At 39.1% G+C, this 26298-nt stretch overlaps 1 protein-coding gene across 1 annotated transcript in view; it reads right to left on the reverse strand.

Moving 5' to 3' along the window:
* LOC122802390 (E3 ubiquitin-protein ligase listerin-like) overlaps window positions 1-26298 on the reverse strand; it is a 1831112-nt gene that overhangs the window by 644633 nt on the left and 1160181 nt on the right. The window contains exon 19 of the mRNA XM_044072016.1: window positions 3369-3513. Coding sequence (XP_043927951.1) covers window positions 3369-3513 — 145 coding nt within the window. The remainder of the gene's footprint in view (window positions 1-3368; window positions 3514-26298) is intronic.

A 26298-nucleotide genomic window follows, 5' to 3' on the forward strand; every position in this document is an offset into this window, starting at 1 on the left:
AACATTGACTGCATCAGAGTTGTCACAGTTTCCTGTTCCTTCCCTTGCTGTTCAGCTTCAAGTGAAGGTTTACACTGGTTTCCTGTAGAAAGCTCTAAAATATCTTCATATGGCAACTGACTAGTTGCTTCCTGTTCTACTGGTTTCTCCTTAATTTGTATGCCCATTGCTCTATCCCTGCTGTGGTGCTTTCTGAGTTAGATTTTCTACACTGAATCATTCACTTCACAGGTACTCCATAACCTCAGTTTCTATTTCTTTAACTTCTATATTACCAATCTTGTTTTCTACTTTTCCTGTGTCTTCTTATTTTTTCTATTGTAAAGTTTTCCATGTCTGGATTCCTTTGCCTGTATTTCTCTTCCAATACCTTTGGTGCTGCTCTTCTTGTACTGATCAGTCGTGCTTTCTCCTTTGCATAAATATTACACCATATTAAACCTCTTTTTCTTTCCCATGTCCATATTTCTTCTTCAGATGTCTCCTGATCATCTTGCTTCTCCTTACTTTGGGGACTCATTCCATCATGCTGTGATGTAACTTGTGTTAGACCTTCTACACCAAATCCTTCACTTCACAGGTATTCCACAACTTCAACTTCTATTTTTTTTAACTTCTACTTTTCTAATCTTCTTTTCTACATTCTCTCTTTCTGATACTTTTTTTATTCTGGAATTTTCCATATCTGGATGCCTTTGCCTGTACCTCTTTTCAAATATCTTTGTGGCTTCTTTTTTGGATTGATTACTTTGGCTTTCGACTTTGCATAAATATCACATACGAAATCTCTCTCTTTCCCATGTCCATACTTCTTTTTTATATGTTTCAAAAACCTGTAGGTTTTGTTGTTTATATTTTTGTACTTCCTCAGATGCTTCTTTTTCCAAACAGATCAAAGTTTCTTGGTCTATATAATGTTTTTCACAAATCTGTTGTATTAGTGAACACAAATTTTTATTTGAAACGTCTGACAGGTTTTGTCGTGGAAGTATTTTTCTTTCCTCTAATTTCTCTCTTAATCTTTTTGTATATGTTGTGTCTGGAAACTCTCGGCTTTTTTTGCATAACAGTAACAATACATACTTTCTTTCTTATCCTCAATAGTCTACTCTATCGGCTTTATGGCTCTTCTTTGGCCTATCAGTTTTTGTGATTTTTTTTTGTGGACTACTCCCCAGGGCGTGGCCTGGCCCCATTGTAGGAATGTTTCCGTATTTTGAGGATTCTACACTGTCATTTTTCCTAGTCCTGGCACAAATGCGCCTACTAGGATTGGGCACTTTTATCCTGGGTCATGTGCACCCAGCTATCTATTTACATTTTTGACCTACTTCTATCCATGATATATGCTACATAAAATACAGTCTATATATCAGTGTTGTCTTGGTGAGATTTTGTGAAAAACAGGATCCACCTTGTGAAGGTACTCTCCAAGACTTGAGGATAAATTAAATTTCTCCAACACTACTCTCCTTTGCTTGCTAACTTATCTCTCCATTCTACAAATTCTGTAGTACAGCAGTTCTGCTTTTATGTCAGATCTGGTACTGCAGGCAGGCAGCCAGATCTGAGACACAGGTGGAACTACACAGTCATGAGGCTACACACTGCGGCAGCAACACCTCTAGGCCAACATGACCACTGACCTGCATCTCCTCCAAGATAAGAGACAGTCCTTCAAAGCCACTAGCCTACCACTGCATTAAATCTATTTTTGAAAAAGGGACAATGCAAGTCACCCACACAGGAGTTTGGGAGACAGCTTGCACAATACCAAGCCACCCACATGCATGATCCTAGGCTCACCCCCTAATTCCAGAAACCTACAGTGCAGCTCCACCAGCGTACGAAACTTGGTACTTCAGGCAACATGGCTTCCCACCAGGTACTGCCTCCAGTGCCTAATCCAACATACAGGTGGAGCTATCATCCTGCTGAGAAGCCCATTAAATTCAGTGAACATTTTTTTTTATTCTGCATTAGTCCAGCCACTGTCTAACACACACAAACATACTTTACTGTAGGCTATCACAGCAGTCATTCATCTACCCACATTTTTCCTCCAAAGTGATCATTCCCATTATATACAACTATTTATTGCAGTGTTACACTTGTGCTATTACAATGTATGACAAGCACAATATATTTTACTAAGAATCTTATCCTGGTCCATTTCTCTTTTGTTTTTATATATATATATATATATATATATATATATATATATATATATATATACATACATATATACATACATATATATATATATATATATATATATATATATACATATATATATATATATATATATATATATACATTTATTGTCTGACTGTCTGATGGACTGAGATGGCTGGAGTGTATGCCACTTTATGTGTTGAAATCTGCTGCAGACTACAGAAAACATGCCTATTCACTGCCTGCTTTTTACCCAACCTATTGCAGCATCAGAATGCAGGATCATGTGGCTTATAATCAGAAAGTCCTTGGACAGCTGTTGAGCATAAGTAGAAACATAAGTTTATTAAACTTAATGAATACAGTTCCAATGAAGAAAATAAAGTAAAAACTACTTATAACTGAATCATAAAGCTCACTTTACAAGATGACCGACTAATGGCTACAAAATGAAACTCTAAAAAAATTTACACATGATCTTTAAAAGCTTTAAAACAAGGATACATGTATTTCTGCTGAGGAGAACTGTAAAATCCATCTGACTGCTTCTAACAGTAAAAAAAGTGGAATACAAGTCATATGTGCTGGAATGACAGTAGAAGTACTAGTGACAAAGATGTGGACTCAAGACAGGACAGCTGGGAAAACTTATAGCAACACCAAGACAGAATTTCATGATATACCAATATATTATCATTAACTGCTATAATATGCTGTCTTACATTCTCTCCTTCTTTACTAGAGTGCTGCAGGTCTAACTTTAACAGTACCTTCTTTCTTCAAATAAATAACTGCAACTCAGCATGTTTTAATTCTGCATTCTGTTTTACAATTATCTCTACATTCCTCTCCCTTTAAGTTGGCATTGTGACTTAGCTGGGAGCTGCTTTACAGTCACTGCTAAAACACTCACCTCTGAACAACAACATGACTATTAATGGTTTGTACCTATATCTTATACATTTTAAGTCATGTTTTATTGCAGTCAGTCATATTACACTTCTAAAATGTGTAAAGGTAAAATGAGCACAAACTACCATGCAAAAGTAATTGTTGTTCACACCATATCCAGGGAAACAATAAGAACATCGTAGCCTAAGGCAGGCCAGTATCAACTCAGACAACCAGCGGTCACTGAGTAGCCATCTTAACTGTCACATTGAAAAAAAGCATTATAGCTTATTAATGATTACCTCCATCCAAGACACCATGGAGCACAAAATAAAATCCATGTCACTGTCTATCATTCCAGAGGGAAAAAGACTGATCAACAAAGACAGGAATCGGATCATTTCTGTATTGACACCCAGTAGCCATGGTTCAGAGTCTTGCAAATTGCTGCACAGATAAAGAAAAAAAAAATCCGATTACTGCTGTACACTAAAAAACAGCCAATTTATATCACTAATATAGGACTGTACTAATGGTGCTACTCTAGAAACAATACACAGTTTGTCAAAGTAAAAAGTTGCATCCTTTCATCATGCACCCACAGATCTTAATTTCCACACATTATCATGAATTTCCTGTCTATTACCCAGCTCTCTCTGTAAAGTGACAAGATTAGTTTGGATAAATCACAAAGTGCAAAATAGTTGCATCCTTTCATCATGCACCCACAGATCTTAATTTCCACACATTATCATGAATTTCCTGTCTATTACCCAGCTCTCTCTGTAAAGTGACAAGATTAGTTTGGATAAATCACAAAGTGCAAAATATTAAACAATCTCATTGATAGCTGCCTTATTTTTTTCCTATACGATACTTCCTATTCTTATCAGATCTCACCAAGTTCTTTAAGCTCCATGGCAGTCCTCCTGTCACAGAGTCATATGTGAACATCCAAATAATAGAATGTAAACTGGCCTCCTACTGGACCATACATTTTGCCCTCACCAGTGTTTTCCCATTCCTGTTGTGTCAATGTATTTCCATTTTCTCCTCTTCTGTGTGCAACTCACTTCACCCAAAAACCTTCATTTTCTGGACAGACCCCTCTTCCTTTCTTCTGCATCCTTCATTTCCTCTAGTTGTTACTCTGTATTTTCTTGCCTTTTAAACTTGCTTTATAAATACTATAATACAAAGCACACTATATTATTCTTCCTAGAATTACATATTAACCACTGAATAAGTATTTTATTTGTTAAATAAATAAAGAAAATAGTGGTGCCTTCTTAGGTTACCACACTTTAATAAAATCACCTCCAGTTAGCGCTTTTGTCTCAATTCTACAGAGACTTCTTCAGACTGAGGTTAGCTTCTACAAAATTCCTTTGTTAAGGCTTCAATTGTCACATGGTTTAAACTCACATCACATGATACATTCACTTTAAAATGTCACTTCCTCTTACTTCCAACTTCCAGGGCGCCGTACAGACCAGCCTCGGAAAGGGTGCTATTTTAACTATTTATTTATTTTAATGAATAAAATTCTTCTCACTCGGCTCCCTGTTCAGGAAGCCTGATCCATAGCATGAGAGGGGTGAGTGCCCTCCCAATTACAGCTGCAGGTTGGCTCGGAAACTAAAAAAAAAAAAAAAAAAAATTTGCAGTACACGAGTCTGTTACCTTAAGGAGGAACATCAACATGCATGCATGTGGATGCAATTACATTCTTCAGGCCTGCCCGTAATTTAAACTAGCAGTTCTTTTAAGAAATACGCCAAGTCTGTGTGGAGCCATTTGGTTTAGAAAGAAAGTAAGTGTATGCGTGTTTGTGTTTAAGTTTAATTTAAGCTGCTCACTTCTATATGAGAGAGGAAGTGTGTGTATATGTATTTAAATTTAGCTGTTCTGTTTGCATGAGAGATAGTGTGCGTGTGTGTTAATGTGTGAGAGTAGATGCGTGTACCTTCTGTGTTCCTGTGGGTTTCCTCCCGGCGCTCCGGTTTCTTTCCATATTCCCAGGACACGCTGTAGGTGTAGCGGACATTCTAAATTGGCCCTAGGTGTGTGTGTGTGTGTGTGTCTATAATGTAAACTTAGTGGTTCCGTTTGTCTCTGTATGAGAGAGAAAAGTGCATGTCTGTGTTGTATGACAGAGTAGAGTAGGACTGTGTGGAATTTAAACTAGTTGTTAGTTGCTGTATGAAAGAGAAGGTGTGTGTGTCTGTGTGTTGCTATGTGAGAGAGTAGGTGTGTGCTGCTATGTGAGAGTAGGGGTGTGTGTGTGTGTGTGTTTAGCATACCTTTTCAAGTGTCTGGATTTAGCATTATAGTTTTTGTCTGTTTCTCATAAAGTTTTTGGTTTTCTGGCAAATCAGGGAAGACTGTAGTCAAGAAATTATATGTATATGAGATTTAAACTTTGCATCCTCCACAAAATACATGCTAATACAAATACTGTTCTTTTAACTTTCTAAGTTAAAAAGAGCACTACTTCAAACTGTACTTCAAACTGTCCCTATTTTTTAGCCATTGCATCAATGTTATTTTAGGTTTTGTGCAGATTTTTTGCACTAAGAGGTTGAGAAGTATGCTTACCTTTCTGCTGTACAGATGTTTGCAGAATGTCCAAATTCTTGCCTCATATTTTTGGCCTATTCCTCATAAAATGTGTGGTTTTCTGGAAAATCCCTAAAGACTGAAATAATTAAATGTCATACATTTGAGTTTCAGTCCATTTCCTTTAGACAATGCCTGCTAAGATAAATGCTGTTATTCTAGCAACTTTTTAAGTCTATAAGAGCAATATTTATAATCTGTCCTTTTGGAGCCTTTCCATCGTGTTTCACTGTTGCAGTCATTAGACTTGGGTTGAATCCCAAAGCTGAGGTTGGGCGGCTGGGTCTAAATAGAATTAGGAGTAGCTATAAGGTCCTGCAAGACTGCAGTGGCAAAGCCTGCTCTGGATTTAGAGTAAAGAGGCAAGTGGTAGTGCTTATTAAAAGTGTGCACTGAAGTCCAAGTTGCAGCCTCCAAAATATCCTTGGTTGGTACTCCTCTAAGGAAGGCTGCTGAGGTGGCTGCTGCCCTGGTAGAATGTGGTCTAATGCCCTTAGGCACTGATTTACCATGTTGTGAATAGCAGAAATGAATGCAGTGTCCTATCCATTTTGAAATAGTCTGCTTTGAGATAGCCTTTCCTTGTGATCCTGCAGCATATGCCACTAAAAGTTGCTCAGTCTTTCTGAAAGCTTTAGTTTTGTCCAAGTAGAAGCATAGCTGTCTGTGTATGTCCAAAGAATGCAGAAGTCTCTCCCCTTTATTTTGCGGTTTTGGATAAAAAAGTAGGCAAATGAATGGTTTGGTTAAGAGCCACACTGGACACTACCTTAGGCATAAATGTTGGGTTTGTACTTAGAGAAACCCTTTCCGGATGGAAGATAATAAAAGGTTCCACAGCCATTAATGCCTGTAACTCTGAGACTCTTCTTGCTGAAGTTATTGCTAGGAGCAGAGCTGTTTTCCATGATAAGAATTTTATGTCAGCTGTATTGGCTAGCTCAAAAGGAGGCATTGTGAGTTTTTCCAAGACAAAATTGAGGTCCTATGCAGGTATTGGTGCTCTCCTTGGAGGTCTTATGTTTTTGGCCCCCCTGAGGAACTGCCTAAGCAATGGATATGAAAAAATAGGTGGGTCTGTATTGTAATGAGATGAAATGGCAGAGGCATGGATCTTAATTGATGAGAAAGATAGGCCTTTGTCCAGCATCTCAGTTAGATATTGTAAAATCTGAGGAATATTTGGAACAAGCGTGTCAATTCCTTGTGCCTGGTTCCAAGCACAGAATCTCTTCCATTTTTCTGCATAAGATTTTCTGGTGCTGGGCCTCCTGGCCTCCAAAATGACATCCATAACCGCTTTAGACAGAGGTGTATTCTGAATGGTTACAGTATCCGCCATGCAGCTAGATTTAGAGTTCTGAGTTGGCTGTGCAGGATCTGATTGTTTTGTTGGGTCAGTAAATGAGGAATTAGAGGCAATGCCCAGGCTGGGCCTTGGAACAAGCTCCTTAGGATTGGGTACCAGTGTTGGCATGGCCAATCTGGGGCAATCAGTATTATTTGTGGCTTCTCTTGTCTGACCTTTAGGAGTACCTTGGGAAGGAAAGGCAGTGGAGGAAACGCATGTACTGTAAGGTTGTTCCAGCTGAATGACAGGGCATTCACTTTCCATGCTTGTTTGTGATAAGTCCTTGTGCAGAATCTCTGAAGTTGGCAGTTGTGAGGGGAGGCAAAAAGATCTATGTTTGGGCATCCCCATTTCCTTGTTATCATGCTGAGGATTTGTGGATCTAGTTTCCACTCATGAGGGTCCATGAGGTTTCTGCTTAGTTTGTCTGCCAGAGCATTTGTTTTTCCTGGCAGGAATTGTGCTTGCAGGTGTACTTGGTAAGTCAATGCTGTGTTCCACAAAATCATGGCTTGTCTGTAGAAGGGGGGTAGGAATGTGTGCCCCCTGCTTGTTTATGTACCACATGACTGTGGTGTTGTCCGTCTTTATCAGCAGCTATCCTGGATGAAGTAGGTCCTTGAAGGCTGTCAGGGCATTTTGTACAGCTAGCATCTCTTTTTGATTGATGTGTAGATGCCTTTGGCTTGGGGGCCATGTGCCCTACATTTTCTTGCCATGTGGACCCCCCCAGGCATAATCTGATGCATCTGTTGTTAGTGTTTGCCTGGCTGTGGGTAAAGTGAATGGCTGTCCCTTGTTGTGGTGACAGGCCTGTGTCCACCATCGAAACTCCTGTTGCAGGCAAGGAATGAGGGAAATTAATGATTCCAGGCTGTGGCAATGTTGAGTTTAAACACTTTTTAGGTACCATTGTAGTTTCCTCATATGCAGTCTTGCATATGGAATTAGCAGAATGCAGGAGGCCATGTAGCCCGAGCCTTCAGAATCTTTCTTGCAGATAACTGGGTCTTTGTTGCCATGTTTTCGAAGTAAGAAGTCAGATGCCTTTGTTTGTCTGGCGTGAGATAAGCCATCTGGGCAGTTGTATTTAAGCTTGCACCCAGGAATATTATCTCTTGAGAGGGTACTAGTTTTGATTTCTTATCGTTTATTGTGTACCCTAGGCAAATTAGTAATCTTTTTACAAATGCCAGATGCTTTAGTAGAATGTCCTTGGCCTCTACTGTATAAGGCAGTCGTCCAAGTAGGGATATATTTGAATTCCTCTTTGTCTGCAAAATGCAATTACTGGTGCCAGGCATTTTGTGAAGACCCTGGGCGCAGTAGATAAGCCAAAGGGCAGTGCAGAGAATTGGTAGTGCTTTGAGCCAGCTATGAATCTGAGGTATCTTCTGCAAGATTGTCTGATTGGGACATGCAGGTATGCCTCTTTGAGGTCCAAAGTTACAAGCCAAGCCTTTTTGCCCAGCATGGGCAGAAGCTGCTGCAGAGTCAACATTTTGAATTTCAGAATGTCCAGAAAAGTATTTAGAATAGACAGGTCCAGAATCGGTCTCCATGCTTTGTCCTGTCTTGGTACTAAGAAAAGTCTTGAGTAAAATCCTTGTCCCTGCTCTTGTTGTGGCACTGGCTGAATAGCCCTCATGTCCATGATGGATGAAATTTGGTTTTGTGCCTCTGCCCATTGATTGTGTGGCAGGTCTGGCATACCTTTTGCCTTTGGAAGGGTGTGAAAGTGGAACCTGTAGCCCTGATAGACTATATTTAAGACACATTTGTCCTGGGTAATCATGTGCCAATTTTGTAAAAAAAGTGCTAGCGTTCCCCCTATGGGTGCTGCCAAAAGATAATTGCTTGGCACTGGTAGAGGGAAGTCATTGGGACTGTTTTCTATATGGCTGTGATTTGTCTTCTCCGCTTTTGGAGGTAGAAGCACCCCACTGTTTGGGCCTGTATGAGCCCTGGGGCTGTTGTCTGCCTCTAGGGCATCTGTATCTGCCTCTTTGTGGCCTGTCTGACATGGGAAAGGACCAATTTTTAGAAGGCCAGTTCCTGCTAAATCTGGGTGGCTGCACCTGTAAGAAATCCTTCACTGTCTACATAGATTTAGCTTTATCCTCCATTTTCTTCAACACCTCTTCTGCCTTAACACCAAACAAAGTATCATGCTGTAATGGAGCATCCAATAATTTTGCTTTAACATGATCAGGCAGAGTCTGTTCTTTTAACCAAGCATGCCTTCTAATGACCGAGCCTGTTACAGCAGCCCTGCAAGAGGCCTCCAGTGAAACATAACCACATTGCAAAGTATGTTTTCCCACTTGTTCAGCTGCATGCAATAAATCCTGCAATTCCTTGTTCTCAGCACATTCAGAATTTGTTAACATTTTCTGTTTTGACAGAGACATTAAATATTGCTGATATTTAAGCATATGAAACTGACAATTTAAAGCCCTTACAGCCAAGGTAGCAGAAGTATAAACTTTTCCCCCCATCTGTCCAGTGCCCTTGAGTCTGTATATGAGGTGACAGGGTTTTTTGCAGTAGCAGCTTTGACCCCTTTTGGACCCTGTGAAATAGTTTCTGGGTCAGCAGCAGGGTTTTTATATAGAAATTTATGAGAATCTGGAACCCTGTAGTATCTGTCTGGCTTAACAGGTGCAGGAGGTAAAGAGTCAGGAGACAGGCCGGACTCTGTAAAAACATCATCTATAATTGTCTAGAACAGGAGGAATAGCAAGAGGTCTGTGCTGAGGTAGTAAAAGAAAGTCTCTGAGCCTTTTCTTAGAATCTGAATAATCTTGGCTCTCCCAGTGGAAATGCTCCCTCATGATATGCAAGGTTTCCCCAAATGAATAATCCTCAGGAGGAGAAGCTGAAGGAATAGATTCTCCAGCATCAGAATCCTCATAGGGAGGAATAGAGTATCCCTGTTCTGAAGAGGAGTCAGAGGAAATGGAAACCTGATCAGAGGAATCATATTCAGTGTCTTGCCTAGGCCTCTTATCAGGAGGGGGATGGGAGCCCCTGATCAAAGTAATTAGGTCTTCAGCCATTTTGAGCATCTGTTTCTTAGGCATGGAAGTCTGTCCTGGAGAATGCTGCACTTGTTTTCTTGTCTTTAAAACTGTTTTAGTCTTTGTCTTTGATACTGAAGTTGGCTTGATATAAATCTGTGTAGGTCTGAAAACACCCTCAGAAGCTGATGCCTGCTCAGCGGCTCCGGACCCATATGAGGGATTAGTTTCCGAAGGCCCAATACCTTGAGTATTCAGAGGCCTAGCTGTCTCCACGTGGGAGTTGGAGGCAGCCTGTGGCTCTGAGGTAGTGGGTGTCAGGGGCTGCGAAAGAGCCTCACTGAGAACCGGCGACTGGCCTAGAAGAGACTTCATCGTCGGTTTTGGACCTCGGATGCCTGTCTTTTTCGTTTTCCTTGCGCTTTTTATAAACTCCGGTCGTCGGCTGTTCTGACGGCATTATGTAGTTAAACCTTTGGCCAAAGTAATGAAAAGCAAAATCGTACTGACACTTAATAGTGCGTTGGTTAAATCTAGCACAAAACCGACAACTAGCAAAGTCATGGTCAAGGCCTAAGCAAGAAATACAGTAAGAGTGAAAATCCTTATGAGGTATTTGCTTCCCACAAGAAATACAATTGTTAACTTTTTCTGACATCGGTCTGGAGCAAGAAAAAAGTTTCCCCAACGGGGTACTTAGCTTTATAGAAGACTTCGGATCTGAAATTCAATTTCGAAAATCTCAGGATTCGGCCGACCGGCACTTGCGAACTGCTTTTGCTTTGGGTACCGCGCGGCAAGAAAGACTGAAGAAAATGGCGTCAGCTGCATATTTTATACCCCTGGTGCACTGACGTCAGGGAAGAGGCGATAGCAACCGATGCCAGACCAAGACTTTAGAATTCAGGCTGACTGCGGGCAGTCTGCCAGCAAGATAACCCAAGTGTAATGACTGCAACAGTGAAGCACGATGAACATCAAATGGTGGTGGGTAGAAATACTCAGGCTTGAACCCTGTACCTTGGATGCAGGTGGCAAGGACCTGAATTCCCTATCCACCACCATTTCTAAAAAAGAAAAATTGCAGATTTTTGTCTCATATTTGTTCTGTTCCTCATAAAATCTGTGGTTTCCGTATCTACATTTTCCTTGCAAAGTCTGTAATGCAGTGGTGCACTGGTAGCATTGCTGCCTAACAACTACAGGTTCTCTGGTTTGATTCTTGGCTGGGGTGCCCTTTGTGTGGTGTCTGCATGTTCTCTCATCTTACAAAGATGTGCCTAGCATTTCTCCCTGCTCTGCTGAAAATAGTCTTTTGTTCCAAGATAGACTAGTTTCCTGGTTAAATGTTTAAAAATAACAGGCATTTGAATTTCAGACTTCATATTCTTCAGAAAGTACATGGTAACACAAAACTGTTTATTCTAGCAGTTGCCTAAGTTTATAACATGGATATTTGAAATTTGTCCCTATTTTTGGGACTGTATTCCCCCATTATTGGCTTCGTCCAGATATTTTGTGCTAAGGTTGAGAGTTATCTATGGTGAGAACTGAATTCATTGAATGTTTGGGAGTTGTATTCCCCCCATTACTGGCTTTGTCCACATATTTTTTGCTAAGAGGTTGAGAGCTATAGTGAGAACTGAATTCACTGAATATGTTTGGGGGCTGTATTCCCCCATTATTGGCTTTGTTCAGGTGTTTTGTGCCAAGAGGTTGACAGCGATGGTGAGAACTGAATTCACTAAATGGTAGCCATTTAAGTTCGTCTTCCTCTCTTTCACAAAACAGCTGATTTGGCATAGTGGTATGTTTCTCTGACTGCTTTGCACAGGGTCCCCTGGGTTAAAGACGTGGCAGTGAAATGTATGGTGGTAACACAGCATTTTATTCTAGCCACTTTCCAACATTATACAAGCAATGTTTAAAATGTGCCCCTGGTTTTTGGGCTTTTGCCCCCCCCCCAATAAATTTCGGCTTTTTCCAGATTTCTTGTGCTGCAAAGTTCAGAGATACACCTGCGTGTCGAGTAGATTTTACAAGGAGCTGAGAGCTGCAGGGGAACAAAACTTTAGTGCTGCTTATTCTGAGTCTGCTTGCATTGTTAATAGCACAACAGGTAGTGTACCTGCTTTTGATGCAGAAGGCTGTGGGTTCTACTTCCACAGTAGATAGATGCATTGCTGATACTGTACTGTGAAGTGGGTGGATGCTGCAGTCCTTTTTGGCAAAGATACCTAGAGTAGTAACTATGAACCTGTTATCAGTTTGCCATACAGTCCCTATTGCGATATTACTAGCTTATCATTTTTTTAATGCATGCAACATAGGTAATTTATTCCTCAAGGGCAACAGGCACTTTATTTGTAGATGAATAAACAATGACATATAAAGTTGTTTGCTAGCAGCAACCTCTTCATTGCTACAGATTTCTTTAATGTGCAATTATTTAGATGACTTTTACTACTTCAGAGATTGTGCATATTTACTGATACTGGTGGACTGTAGAAGATTGAGTAGACTTGTATGATGGAAATGTTCTGAATTGGGTGGTTTTGTCATTGGTGCATGCATTTTGTTTCATTGTTTACTGGAAAAATGTTCAAAACAATACATTTAAAATGCTGTCTAACAACTGTACTGTATTGTACAATCAGGAAGGTGTATCAAAGAGCACATGCATGTTTCATGTGCAAGGGGCCTATGATTTGAAAACAGCCCAAAGTTAATCTTTATCTGCCACTGGCAAAATGTATTTTCTTTGAATGTGGGTTTCAATGCTATTTCATTGAATGTGAGTTTCAAGGGCAGATAAGTTTTAATGCTAAGCCTGTTTTCATTGTGAGACTGCATTGCTTTGTTTAGCAGATGTCTTAGCGTTTGTGCTGTAAAATGCAAAATAAAACTTTCAAATGTAATCCAAATCGTCATAGAAGTAAAGCAGTATGCACATTAGTGTTTATGGTAAATGGAGTGAAATAGCCAAGTAATGGATCATTGGAATGGCTGCAGGGGGAGGGCTCCATTCGACCATGATTTTGTGAGGGGGAAGGGCGGCAAACTTAAAGACAGCCCCAGCTGAACTATACCTCCCAACTGTCCAGATTTTCACAGAATGAATAGATTTTTGCTTCTTATTTTTAGTTTGTTCCTCATAAAATCTGTGGTTTTCTGGAAAATCATTTAGGAATTAAGTCACTAAATAATGACACACTACCTTCAGAAAAATGCATGCTTAAGTAAGACCTGTTATTCTATCAACTGTCTCAGTTTATACAAGAGCAATTTTTAGTACTGTTTATATGTTCCCCCAATATATTTGGCCTTGTCCAGATTTATTGCATTAACAGGTTGAGAGGTACATACAAATAAATTGCTTTATAGAATTAGGCATAGCCAAACCTCTCAACTGTCCCCGAATTTGGCTCAAAATGTTGCTCTTCCCCTAATAATCCCTCCGCAAAATAGCAATTTTGGAAGAAAACATGGAGGGTTTATAATTAAGAAATAACTGTAATAATCAGAGTTATAGATTACTTTTATTTCAGAAATGCATGTAGATTCTTTTATTTTGTCAGCTGCTCAAGTTAGCAGTACTAATATTAAAAAGTGTCCCTTCTTTGACAGGTTCCCAGCTGTATTGTGTGGCTATTTTATATTTTTGCATCACATTTTTGGTCCATTTTTCATAAAATTGTGTTTTTCTGACAAATTAGTGGTAAATCATTAAAGACTGAAGTTAGAAAATAATGACAGACATTTGAGTTTCAGATTTCATATCCTTCAGAAAATTCATACTAATGCAAGACTTACTACTCTATTATCTTTCTAAGTTTATAAGAGCAATATTTAAAAATTGTCCTTATTTTTGGGCCTTTGTCCCACTTCTATGTATGGCTTTGCCCAGATTTCTTGCTCTGAGGTTGAGAGGTATGACAAATGTGTCAGGGCCATCACAGTCAGCCAGAGACATTTCAAATTGTGATATACTTGTTGTACCCCACTCCCCCATGTAGTGACTCTGGATGTGTCCAAGCAAGGCAAGGAGCAGTTATGCAGTGTAAATGTGCAGGGTATCCCCCCATACAAGGAAGACACAAGTACTACAGTGGCTTTTCATCTGTTCTTGATTTTGAAGTACTACAGTGGCTTTTCATCTGTTCTTGATTTTGCAGAATGGTCTGGTTTCTGTCATATTTTTGTACTGTTGATTTATGCTTAATACTCAGAAAGTGCCTGTTGCTCTGTGTTTTAAGTAGCAATGCTTTAATGACCATCAGGTAAGCTTGCCTGAGATCATAACATGCAAGTAAGCTTTAATAAGCATACTGTTAAAGAATTGCCAACATTGAAGCCTTTCTGTTGTTGCCATGCAGAGTATACTTAACTAGATAATGTATAAGCGTTGGGTATTGAAATGCATATGACAGTATTTGTAATAAAGGACAGGATTACATTATTTTAAGAAGCTCATTACACTTGTTGGAGACTTCCAGTGATCTCTGAGGGCTTTACCCGTAAACTAAACAGAATGCCATTCATGTGTGGTCCATAACCTGTACAGTAATCCTTTAAACAATGTATCTTGAGCTTGTTTCTTGTTTGCTTTTCATTTTTTACTTTGAGCATGTTTTCCCCATGAAACAAGTAGATAGTTGTCAGGCAACAAGTCTTTTTTGGACAAGAAACATTTTTACAAGTGGGGGCATCACAGAGATTGCTACTTTCAGCATGTCACTTGGTACTTTAATAAAGCTGAATATAAATTATAATTAGAACTGCAGTGCAAGGAGAAGTGGTTTGAGTTGAGTGCTGCTTGTTTTTCTTATACTTGATTTTGACTGGCATTCCAGTAATGTATTTAAAAAGTAATTTATTTTTTCATGCCTCACAACCTTTTTGTTTTCATCTAGATATTGATATTCAGCCATTGCATTGAAATATTTGTATTCTTTTATACTTCATTTGTCTTGATTGGACTCTCATAATGAGGGTTTGGCACCCAGGGCAGCATATTTAATTAAAGTTAGTTTTTGTGGTTTTGAGCATAACCCCTCCCCTTTCTAGTTGGCCGCACCCCTTCCCATTGACCCCACCCATTCAGCTATCTCCTGCAGCCCCTTTGATTTGAAGTCACCAGCCGCCACTGATGAAATTTATTTCTGCAGAGATTGTGCTTACTGACTTATACTGATGGATTGTAATGATAGAAGTCTTGAGTGGCCTTTTATGGTTAAAATATTCTGAAATGGGCAGTTATTTCATTATTGGGAAATGCACTGTTTCATTGCTTACTGGAAAAATGTTCAAAACTACAAATTTAAAGCACAAAGCTACAAATTTAAAACACACACTAACAAGTGGTGCCTTATTGTACAGGGAATTTGAAAGCAGTGTTAGCACCACAATTGCTTTTGGTGCAGAAGGCTGCGGATTCTACTCCCCCACCATGTAGATGAAGTGCTGATATTGCAGTACCCATATGATTGCCGATTATTTGGTGCATTACAAGGGAGGCTAGGGGTTCTCCACTCCTGAGTGTGTCCTCCTTTGTACGAGAAGCCTAGTAACTTTGAACTTGTTGTCAGTTTTAGTCATTTCCTTTTGCAATATTACCAGTTTATCACATTTTTAATTGTAATATAGGCAATTCGTTAAGGGCAACTTACACTGAATTTGTAGATGAAGCACTGAGATGTAAAGTTGTTTGCCAGTAGCAACCTCTTCAGTAGTTAGATATTTCTTTAATGTGGAATTATTCAGATGATTTTACTTCTGAAAGATTGTACATTGAGTGATATTGGTGGATTGTAATGACAGGTCTAGCCTATTATGGTTGAAATTTTCTGAAATGAATAGTGTTATTGATTTTATACATCATTTCATTGCTTATTAAAAGAATGTTAAACTGCAATTTAAAACGCTTTCTAACAAGTGGCAGTGGTATTATACAAAGAGTATAATTTACTAGAATCAGGAAGGTGAATCAAAGAATGAATACATGCATGCATGGCCCTAAAAATGTGTGCAAGAAGTCTGTTTTGAAAACAGCCCAAAGATAAACTTAATGGCCAGATGGATTTTCTATGAATGTGGGTTTTCATTCCATTTCAATGGCAGAGAAGTTTAATGCTTATGCTAAGTCTGTTTTCATTGCAAGATTGTATTGTTTAGCAAATGGCTATCTGTGTTTGTGCTATTCTAACTTAAGCTACTGTACAGAGGGAGGAGAGAGGTTGCTATTCTACTTTCACTGAGCTGTAAGACTCGCCTACCCCAAAGTAAATTAAACTGTAAGTTAAGCAACCCTTTGAAACAAGGCACATGGTCTTCTATTTTTTGAGGACATGACTTTTATAGTAAAATATGTATGAAGGAGCAACAGATAAAGCAGGTTTATTAAAGGAAAATTCCACCGTCCTTCACTTTCAGTTTAACTACATTATAAGGTATCTTTCTTTCTATGCATTTAAATAACTGAAGGAAAAGACTGAAGTGGCCTTCTTGGAGAGTGGCCTACCTGTGGGTGTGGCTTATAGGGGTGTGCATTAGTATGGTGTGGGTGGGGCTTAAGGGGCGCTGGAGTACTACTTCGCCTAGGGTGCCATTTCAGCTAAGGCCAGCCCTGCTTCCAAAAAGCTAACTTTGTGAAAATACTACAAAAAAGTTAAGAAAAACTTTTAAAAATACACTCAGGAAATACTTTATACAATTCCTAAAATACTTAATACATTTGAAAACATTTAAGAAACACTTTTTTGTAGTATTTTCACAAAGTAAGCTTTTTGGAAGTTGGAAATAAGAGGAAGTGACATTTTAAAGTGAATGTATCTTGTGATGAGTTTAAACCATGTGACAACTGAAGCCTTAAAAAAGGAATCTTGTAGAAGTTAACCTCAGTCTGAAGAAGTCTCTGTAGCGTTGAGACAAAAGCGCTAACTGGAGGTGATTTTATTGTTTTATTAAAGTGTGGTAACCTAAGAAGACACCGCTATTTTCTTTATTTGTTTTTACAAGTTTATTGGTGAAAAGCTGCTTTTGGTGGATTTTATTTATTAAGTAAAATACAAAAGCACTTGTGAACGCAGTATGTCCATTGCAAAATAAGCAATTTATTAAAAGGCTAGCAAAAAATTAACGCTTTTACTGAATCACCATGTTTTCGTTTCAAGACTTCTTCAGATAAAATCCCACATACAAAAGTTGCCTTAATATATCAAAAAACACCACCTATCAATTAAACACCATCCAATAATAACCATTCATTAAAACAAGTTACAGACTTAAAAAAATAATCTCAGTACTTCTATATAAAAAAAATGCTATAACAAATACATGCTGCATCCTACATATGAAATGAAAAACTTGTAAATTTTAAAAACTGATACTTATAAAAATGTTATACAAGTTGTTGTTGTTGTGTCTTTTGGCTTTTCCCGGTTAGGGGTCGCCACAGCGGAACTCCGGTCCGCTAATGATTTGGCAGTAGATTTTTACATGCTGAGTTGCCAGCCCTGACACACAACCTTCAACGAAGGTACGCCCATTCACGCATGTCTCCACACAGAAGACACTCTAGCTGAGAATCGAACAGGACAACGTCTTACTGTGAGGCGACAACGCTACCACAGCACCACCACCGTAAATTACAAAATTAAAAATTTTCTGCATTTAAAACAGCAAAATATTAATCTCGCTTTACTGTCATCTAGTGGCCAGTCCACAAAAATGCAGGTGGACATTGAAAAAATAAAGTACAGAAATGTTATCCTATACCAAATAATTCACAATCTAGCCACTCTCAGTTTAATTCTCATTAAGTCCTGGGCTTCTGTTAGGTTCCAGGATTAATTGCCATACAATTCACGATACTCAATTTTGTTCTCCCAAGAACCCCCCTTAAAATCAAAAAGAACTACTTCTATCACAAAAAAATGTATATTTTGCATTGGGGCAACCTTTTAAATGCTTATATAATCTATTTTTCTCATCCTTAGTTTTGATATCACAGTAATGTACGTTTATTCTTCTCCTTAAGGTTCTCTTTGTTTTACCAATATAGAATACATTACAGCATTCACAAGTAACCAGATACACTAACCCCTGACTACTGCAATTAGAAAAGGAAGTTCCTTTAATAACCTTGTTCCTACTTGTCAGAAAAACACTTTCTTTATGGGCAATATAGGCACACTGGGTACACGTACCACACTTAAATGTACCCATCCTTTTATTGCTCTTAGTCTTAACCTTACATTCCACCAGGTCCTTTAAATTCTGGGCCCTTCTGTAAGTTACATTAAGGAGATTTTTAAAAAGCACATCTAAATCAGAAAAATGAGAACATTTCTTCCATTCTTCCCTAACAAACTTAGTAATTTATTTGGCATCCCCATTATAATTTATAAGAAAGGCACCATCCATTCTAAACACCCTTCTCTTCATTACTTTTACCCTTACTAACATTTTCACCAGATTCACCCAAACTTAGTATGGGACGATAGTTATCTTTACTACCCATTGTAGCTTCTTCCTGTACCTGATCTATTAGTTTCTCTGGGTATTTCCTTTCAAGAAACATACTCTTCAAATGTCTACTTTCCTGGACAAAATCATCATCATCCGATATCATTCTACTTATATATGGACATACTGTCCTTTTACTATGTTCTTTTGTTGCTTAATAGGATGGTCACTTGTATAATATAAGTAAGAGTTAGAGAAAGTAGTCTTCCTATAAATCTTAGGCTTAAACCTCTTGTCCTTAACAACTTTAGTAACAGACACAGCCAAATAATTCATAACTTCTTCATTTATTTCGTGGGTGAATCTTAGAAAGTGAGCAGTTTTATTAATATATGTAACAAATTCCATTAACTTTTCTTAGGAATCCACCCACAAAATACAAATATCATCCAGGAATCTCTTGTATAAAGTCAAACATCCAGTACAATTTGAATTATAAATATTCTTTTCCCATACATAAAATATTAGGTTTGCAAAACTTGAGGCACAACTAGCCCCCATAGCTACTCCAGACCTCTGTTGGTAAAATTCTCCTTCAATGGAGAAAATTATTTTTAACATGAAATTCATAAGGTCTACACAAACCTGAACATCATTCTCTGACATACACTTCCTTTCCCTTAACTCTTCTTTGAGCCAAACTATACCTTCATTATGGGGTATACTGGTGAATAAATCCACCTTATCTATGATTACAAAAATAATCTCACTTCTATAAACCTCACTTTAAGGCTCTTTAATAGGTCCCATGAGTCCTTTAAAATATTTTCATTTCAACCCCACTTTTTTTTACCTTAAAATCCAATAATTATGCAAGGGGGTGCATCTTGGACCCATTTTCCTTAAGTACTGGCCTAAGGGAGGGTCCAAATCCTTGTGTACCTTCGGAATACCAAACAAGGTTGGAATAAGAGGGTCAGCATTATGTTAGTAATCATAAACTTTTTTATTTAACAAACCGACATGGTGCAATTCTCTAAGAACAAAATCAATCTTATGATAGGCTAAATTCATCTCAATCTATGAGTGTCATTAAGAATTTTCACCATTTTACCAGTATAAATAATACTATTTATAAGCACAGTCCCACCCCTCTTGTCCGGCTTCATCACCCTAAGGTTCCTGTTTCCTTGAATATATCTTAGTAAGTTTTTCTCTTCCACACTCAAATTAGATAAACTTATTTTCAGTAAGCATACCAAATGAAAACAGTCCTTGAACCAAATAATCAGATGCAAAAACCAGAGAATACAGGAAAAGAAAATTAATCTGGTTCCACACAGCAGTGAAAATCAATATGTCCTTTATTGTAGTAAGGTAAGCGCTTTCTCGGAATAACATCTGCTTCATCAGACCAACAAAGATAGAATAACAGTTACATTTTTAAACACTAAAACATCCAATCAAAAATCAGATAAAATGTGCATCATAGCTAAAAGCCATGTGATAAAATAAATCTGTAGACTATATAGATCTTTAAAAAATTTAATAAAAACAGACTAAATGAATAATATGTACTTAAAAATGGTAATGAATACAATAGTAAAAAATAATAAAAGATGGACTATTGAAATATATATGATAAAATATTAAAAGAGAAATCAATGCTTTAATGGCCATGCTTTAAGGAAGGGTTTCAGGGGAAACTCTGTTGTTTAAACCAGGAGGTTTATCAGCTCGAAAGTGCAAAATCCATTTCTGTTCACTAGATTCTGTTCTATTATTTATGAAACCTCCTCTCTTGGTACTATGAAGAATGTCTAGTACCATAAAGCTAAATTTATGTTCTTTATCCTCTTTAGCTACATGTAGTGATGGTGCGCTGGTTTCTTTAACATTCCTAATATCCCTTAGGATGCTATGATGCACATTTTATCTGATTTTTGATTGGATGTTTTAGTGTTTAAAAATGTAACTGTTATTCTATCTTTGTTGGTCTGATGAAGCAGATGATATTCTGAGGAAGCGCTTACCTTACTACAATAAAGAACATATTGATTTTCACTGCTGTGTGGAACCAGATTAATTTTCTTTTCCTGTATTATTTTCAGTAAGCCCTTTCCTTAGGTGACTCTCCAAACCATTTCCAGGTTCTTTAATTGTGGGGTTATAGGTGCTTTTCTTATATAACTTACCACCCTCTGTTTCAGGGTGCTTGTTCCCAGCAAACAATATTTCAAAATTCTTCTTCCTCAAAAAAAGCTTTAAATCTATCAATACTTTACTGGTGTCACCCCTCCTTCTAGGGACAAAAGTAAACCCCTTAGAAAACAATGTAAAATAAACATCAGTGATCTCCTCTGAACTACAATTATAAATATTGTTGCTGCCTTTCACATATTTAACCCCTTCTTTAATTATTTGATGGTCACCTGTTATTAATTTCTCCCCTTCCCCCTGTAGGGCCAGTAGTAATAACTGGGGGACAGAACGGTTCCGAATCCGTTTGGACCTCATCAGAGGGAGATATTCTAAAGGGTAATCCAAATGCACTGACCTGTAATTTCTAGAATTATCATGTTCAAACCCCTCTTCTCCGTTAATCACTTGTCTCTCTAACACTGGTTCTTTCCTAGTCCATCTCTCTTCAAAAGAAAGTGTTTTTTTTTTTTTAGTTTGGGGCATGCTCTCCTTTCCCCATATTATATATTGTCCCTTTCTAATTTCTTAGCTTTATTTTTTACCATGTTTGAACACTTTTCATCTATACTTGCCATAATATTATACTACTTTTTCTTTTATTTACCAACAGTAAAGAACAAATCATTCACAATTCAAGAGTTAACCTCTTGTATTTTCTTACATAAAAAATGAGGTTTCCCTCATTCTCTAATAATAGCTTTAACTATTTCTAGCCAAATGCATCAAATATTTTCAAAAGCTCAGCATGAAACTCAGTGCCCTCCACTACATTGTTAGGATACTTAAACACTCAAGCCTTTAGGCACAATACATTTCTTAACATATTGTCTTAAATAAGCATTTTCAACCAACAATGCCTTGTATTTCAAAATAATTTAATGCAAAAACAAACAGCTGGAATCATAAGTATGTCCATTTGCAATAACCACATCTGCAGAATTCTCTAAATTATCAGAGAAACTATAATTTGTGTTTAACCAGTCAAACACTAGTGTGTTGTTGACATAATGAAACTTACTATTAGATCTGCAAAAACTGCGGTAATTACAGTCACCTTTTTGAAAAGTCCTTCTCAAAAAGTCACCATTTGTTTCTCCATGGACTCCATTCCTTCCAGCCATGCAGTCAGAAAGGTTAGAAAAAGGCTGCAATCCTGAAAAAACTGTATCTCTTTCATTCTCTGCTGCTCGTCTACCATCTTGAGAATCAACTGCTTCCCTCTCACTCTCCTGCCTCTCTCTCTCCCCTGATTGGTCTCAACTGTTCTTAGTTCCCAGGGGGAGAGCTGCCATTCAAAGTTGAAGCTAAAGTTACAAATGCAGGGGTGAGTAGTTGTCTCAAGTTGTTCATATCAACATGAACTATGACGGAGTCATAACAGTACTTTGTTGTTGAGAGACCTGAGTGCATGTGTGATCAGGTGAATCCTTGCACCAGACTGGCAGTTGACCGTAACCTTCTCCTTGTTTAACCTGGTGAGTGGGGTGTCTGTCTCAGTATAGAGTCACCTATAACTAACATTTGGAATAGTTGTGCATTGCCTTAAGGGCTTATTTGGTGAGAGACAGGTGCTAGTGTTTTTACGTGTATTGGGGGCTTTGGGTGTTGTGTTAGGTGTTGCATGTTTGTGTTTTGGAGTTCTATGGTGTTTAGATAGGTTGCTGGAGAGTACCTCTGCATATTAAGGTTTATGTGTTGGGTGCATATTACATACAGGAGTCATGATTTGTCAACTGACAACCTGTTTAGTGTTACTGTTCTGGGCACGAGAGAGAGCAGTGATTCCAGATTCTTAGTGTAGGAGCATCTCTCGCAAACTGTACTTAAGTGATTTAGGAATAAGAGGTTGTCAGCGTACAGGAGGTAGTTGTTACACTGCCTCAAAAAACCCACGTCCACCAGGCTTGCAGGAGAAACAGAGGGAAACTGAGAGTCCATAATGTAAGGTTTGAACCTCGTATCTCAGCAGATAAGGAGGAAAAAGATGGAGGTATTAGGCAGGGAGATATTTTAGGGTGTCTAACCTGTGGGGTGTACAGTAAGAGGTCTACAAAAGAGGGGATCTACAGGGTCTGATGTTGACAGGTAAGAGGTAAAACCTCTGCTGGGTGGTTCAGCAAATAGCTGAGAGCTATTCAAGAAATGGTCTGATAGACAGTAGCTGCTTCTAAGGAAAACACTTCTATTGGCACTTTTGCGTCTATAACCACCAAGAGTTACCCCCTCTGTGCAGTGATGCACTATGCGCAAGCAAAGCAACTAATACAAAGAAACCAAAGAAAAAGCTCAAACTGAGCCCTGCACCAATGAAATAGTTAAAACTGAGCTCTGAATCAGTAACCTTCAATTAGATAGTCCTACTGTATACTCCTGCCACAAGGTTAAAGGGGGGGCTTCTCCAAAAAAAAAAAAAAAAAAGATGTCCTAATTTTTAGTGCTCACTCAGCTCAGAAAGACCAGGTAGACACTTCCACTAGATGAATAATCCCATTCCACCTAATATAAAAGCACAGTAAGAGAGTGTTAGGAGTGAAGTGCTACCACAAAGTAACTTAAAAATTGATACAGCAGTGTATTTCAAACAGCTCATAAAAGTGTGATTATTCAATAAAAGTACTTCACTTTGTATAAATGAGCTAAGAGTCACTCAATTGAACAGAAATGTATAAAGCACTGAAAACAAGATAAGCAAATTAATAACCTCCTCTGCCAATAAAACTACATGCAGAAATCTCAGCTGTTGCGTCAACCTAGATCAGGGGTCTGCATCCTTCACTATCAAAAGAGACAATATGGCCCCTCTTCCACCAGATAAAATTGATCGGGAGCCACAAAACCTATTTTTATTTTTTTATTTAACATTTGTTAAACGGGAAAATCCGCCTTGGAACAGAGCCAATTTTCAGCGGAGGCCTGGAAGAAATGTTCCAAATGCATATCTTTTTGTAATGTGGGAGGAAACCAGAGCACCGGAGGAAACCCACACGAACGCAGGGAGAACACGCAGACGCCACACACAAGGCACCCCAGCCGAGAATGGAACCAGAGAATCTCTTGCTGTGAGGCGACAACGCTACCGCTGAACCACGGTGCCATCCGTACTTGACCCCTAAAATGAAGATAACACAGCGTAAAAAGTTTTATATATAGTTATTATCTGAAATATAAAAGAACTAAGTTTATAAGAACAATATTTAAAATCTGTCCCTATTTTTGTTCCTTTGTTGGGATTGCTCGATCGTTTTGTCTGTGTGTGTGTGTGTGTGTGTGTGTGTGTGTGTGTGTGTGTGTGTGTGTGTGTGTGTGTGTGTGTGTGTGTGTGTGCGTGTGATATCTTTAAACCTCTTAGAACAAGAAATCTGGACAAAGCCATAAATAGTGTCGCATAAAGACCCACAACTAGGAACACTTTTTAAATACTGCTCTTATAAACTTAGAAAGTTGACAGAATAACATTTTGCATTAGCATGAATTTTCTGAAGGGTATGAAGTCTGAAACTCAAATGTCTATTTTTTCTGACTTCAGCCCTCAATGACTTGCCAGGAAACCACAATTTTATGAGAAACACACCAAAAATATGAGGCAAAAGTCAGGACATTCATTGAAAATCTGCACAGTTGAGAGGTAACTGCGAGTGTGTGTGTGTGTGTGTGTGTGTGTGTGTGTGTGTGTGTGTGTGTGTGTGTGTGTGTGTGTGTGTGTGTGTGTGGAAAATGCATGTTAACAGAAACCATGTTATTCTAGCAAGTTTCTACATTTATAAGAACAATATTTAAAGTCCATCGCTTAATCGCTCTCAGTGTGTGTATTTATGCTGTGTGGTAGTGCCCATTATTTTTCAAAGCTACAGGGAGCCACTGCAGAGGAGTGGAAAAGCCACATGCGGCTCCAGAGCCACAGGTTGCGGACCCCTGACCTAGACAGACCAGGTTACCGCCCTGTGCACTAGAAGGAAAATCCACTGACTTTGATGGTGGAAGCTTTATGCGAAGATACAAGAATATGCTGTACCTCAGAAGAAAATTTGTGTGACCTGGCTAGGTTGGGAATCGGAGCAGCCACGCTGTCAGTCTGAGGGAATGAAGGGCGGGATGGAGGGCCCCTGACAAATGTGTCAGCAGGTCTGGAAGTGGGTCCAGAAACCACGGGTCTTCCAGTTGATAGAGTCAGAGAAAGGGGAACCAAATTTGTCAAGGCCAAAAAAGGGCTATTAAGATTACAGTCCTTCCCAGGCTTTTGGCTTTCTGCAAGAATTTCAGAATCAGGGGTACAGGCGGGAAGGCATACAGAAGTCCCGGGGGCCAATCGTGTACGAGTGAGTCCCTTGGGCTGTCCCCCAGAGGGGATTCAGGGCAAAGTAGCTTCTGCGTTTGGCATTCACAGGGGATGCAAACAGGTCGCAGGAAGGATGGCCCCATCTGCGGAAAATCATCTCCGCAACTTTTTCTTTGAGAGCCCACTCGTGCGGTAATAGAATGGCTCTGCTCAGTTTGTCCGCTAGCACATTGGATTTCCCCAGGACATGTGTTATCAGAAAGCGCCCAGTGGATACTGCCCACTACCAAATTCTCTAGGCCTCTCGACACAGGGGGTAAGACTTGGTTCCCCCTTGTTTGTTGATGTACCAGACCACAAACATGTCTGTCTGTATCACAATCGTCCCTAGAGGAAGAGAGTTGTGGAAGTGCTGCAACATCAAAAGCACCGCTCTCAGCTCCAGAACACTGATGTACAATTGTGACTCTGTCTCCGACCAGGTGTCTTGGGCTGTTCTTCCCTGAAAAAGCCAGCCCCCTATCAGAGAAGCGTCCGTGGTCACCGTGGCTGACGGCAGGGGAGAAACAAATGGTCGACCCACTGTAACTTGGTGGCTGGTCAAACACCAGAGAAGATCGTTCTTGCAAGAGCCCATAATGATGATTAAGAATGACATCAGATGTTGTTGGTAAGACCACTGGGTGAAGAGTAACCACTGAAGAATCCTCATGTGCATACATTCCAGTGGAACTGCTATGAGAGTAGCTGCCATGGTACCTAGTAGCTTCAGTACTTGACAGGCTGGTACTTTTCTTCTCTGCAAAATGTCTGAGACCTGGTTTTGGAGAGTGGCTATTCTGTCCAGGGGCAATGGAGAATAGACTGAAGCGTGACCATCCAAAACTTCTCCTTCTTTATAAATGTGTTGAGTCTGCTGAGATCCAAGATGGGCTTCCAGTCCCCTGTCTTCACTGGAACTAAAAAGAATCTGGAGTAAATTCCGGATCCTATCTGGTCTGCTGGGACTGGCAGGATGACTTTTTTCCTGCAGCCTCTGGATCTTTATGGCTGCTTGCTCCCTGAGACTGGGTGGAACGTCTGGGATTTTTTTCCGAACAGATGGGGTTTCCAAGAATGGGATGATGTAACCTCTCGTATCATTGCTTTGTATCCAAGAATCTCTTGTAATTCCTAGCCAGGCAACTGGATACAAAGCCAAGCGACCCCCGACTGCCTCCAGAGTAGGATAGTCAGGCCTCCTTTCAGGAGCGTTGATAGGGCTTACCAAGGAACTGATCCCTGTCACCCTGGCTCTG

Source organism: Protopterus annectens, chromosome 5.part0 (assembly GCF_019279795.1).
Source record: "Protopterus annectens isolate FY-2018-M chromosome 5.part0, PAN1.0, whole genome shotgun sequence".
Lineage (NCBI taxonomy): Eukaryota > Metazoa > Chordata > Ceratodontiformes > Protopteridae > Protopterus > Protopterus annectens.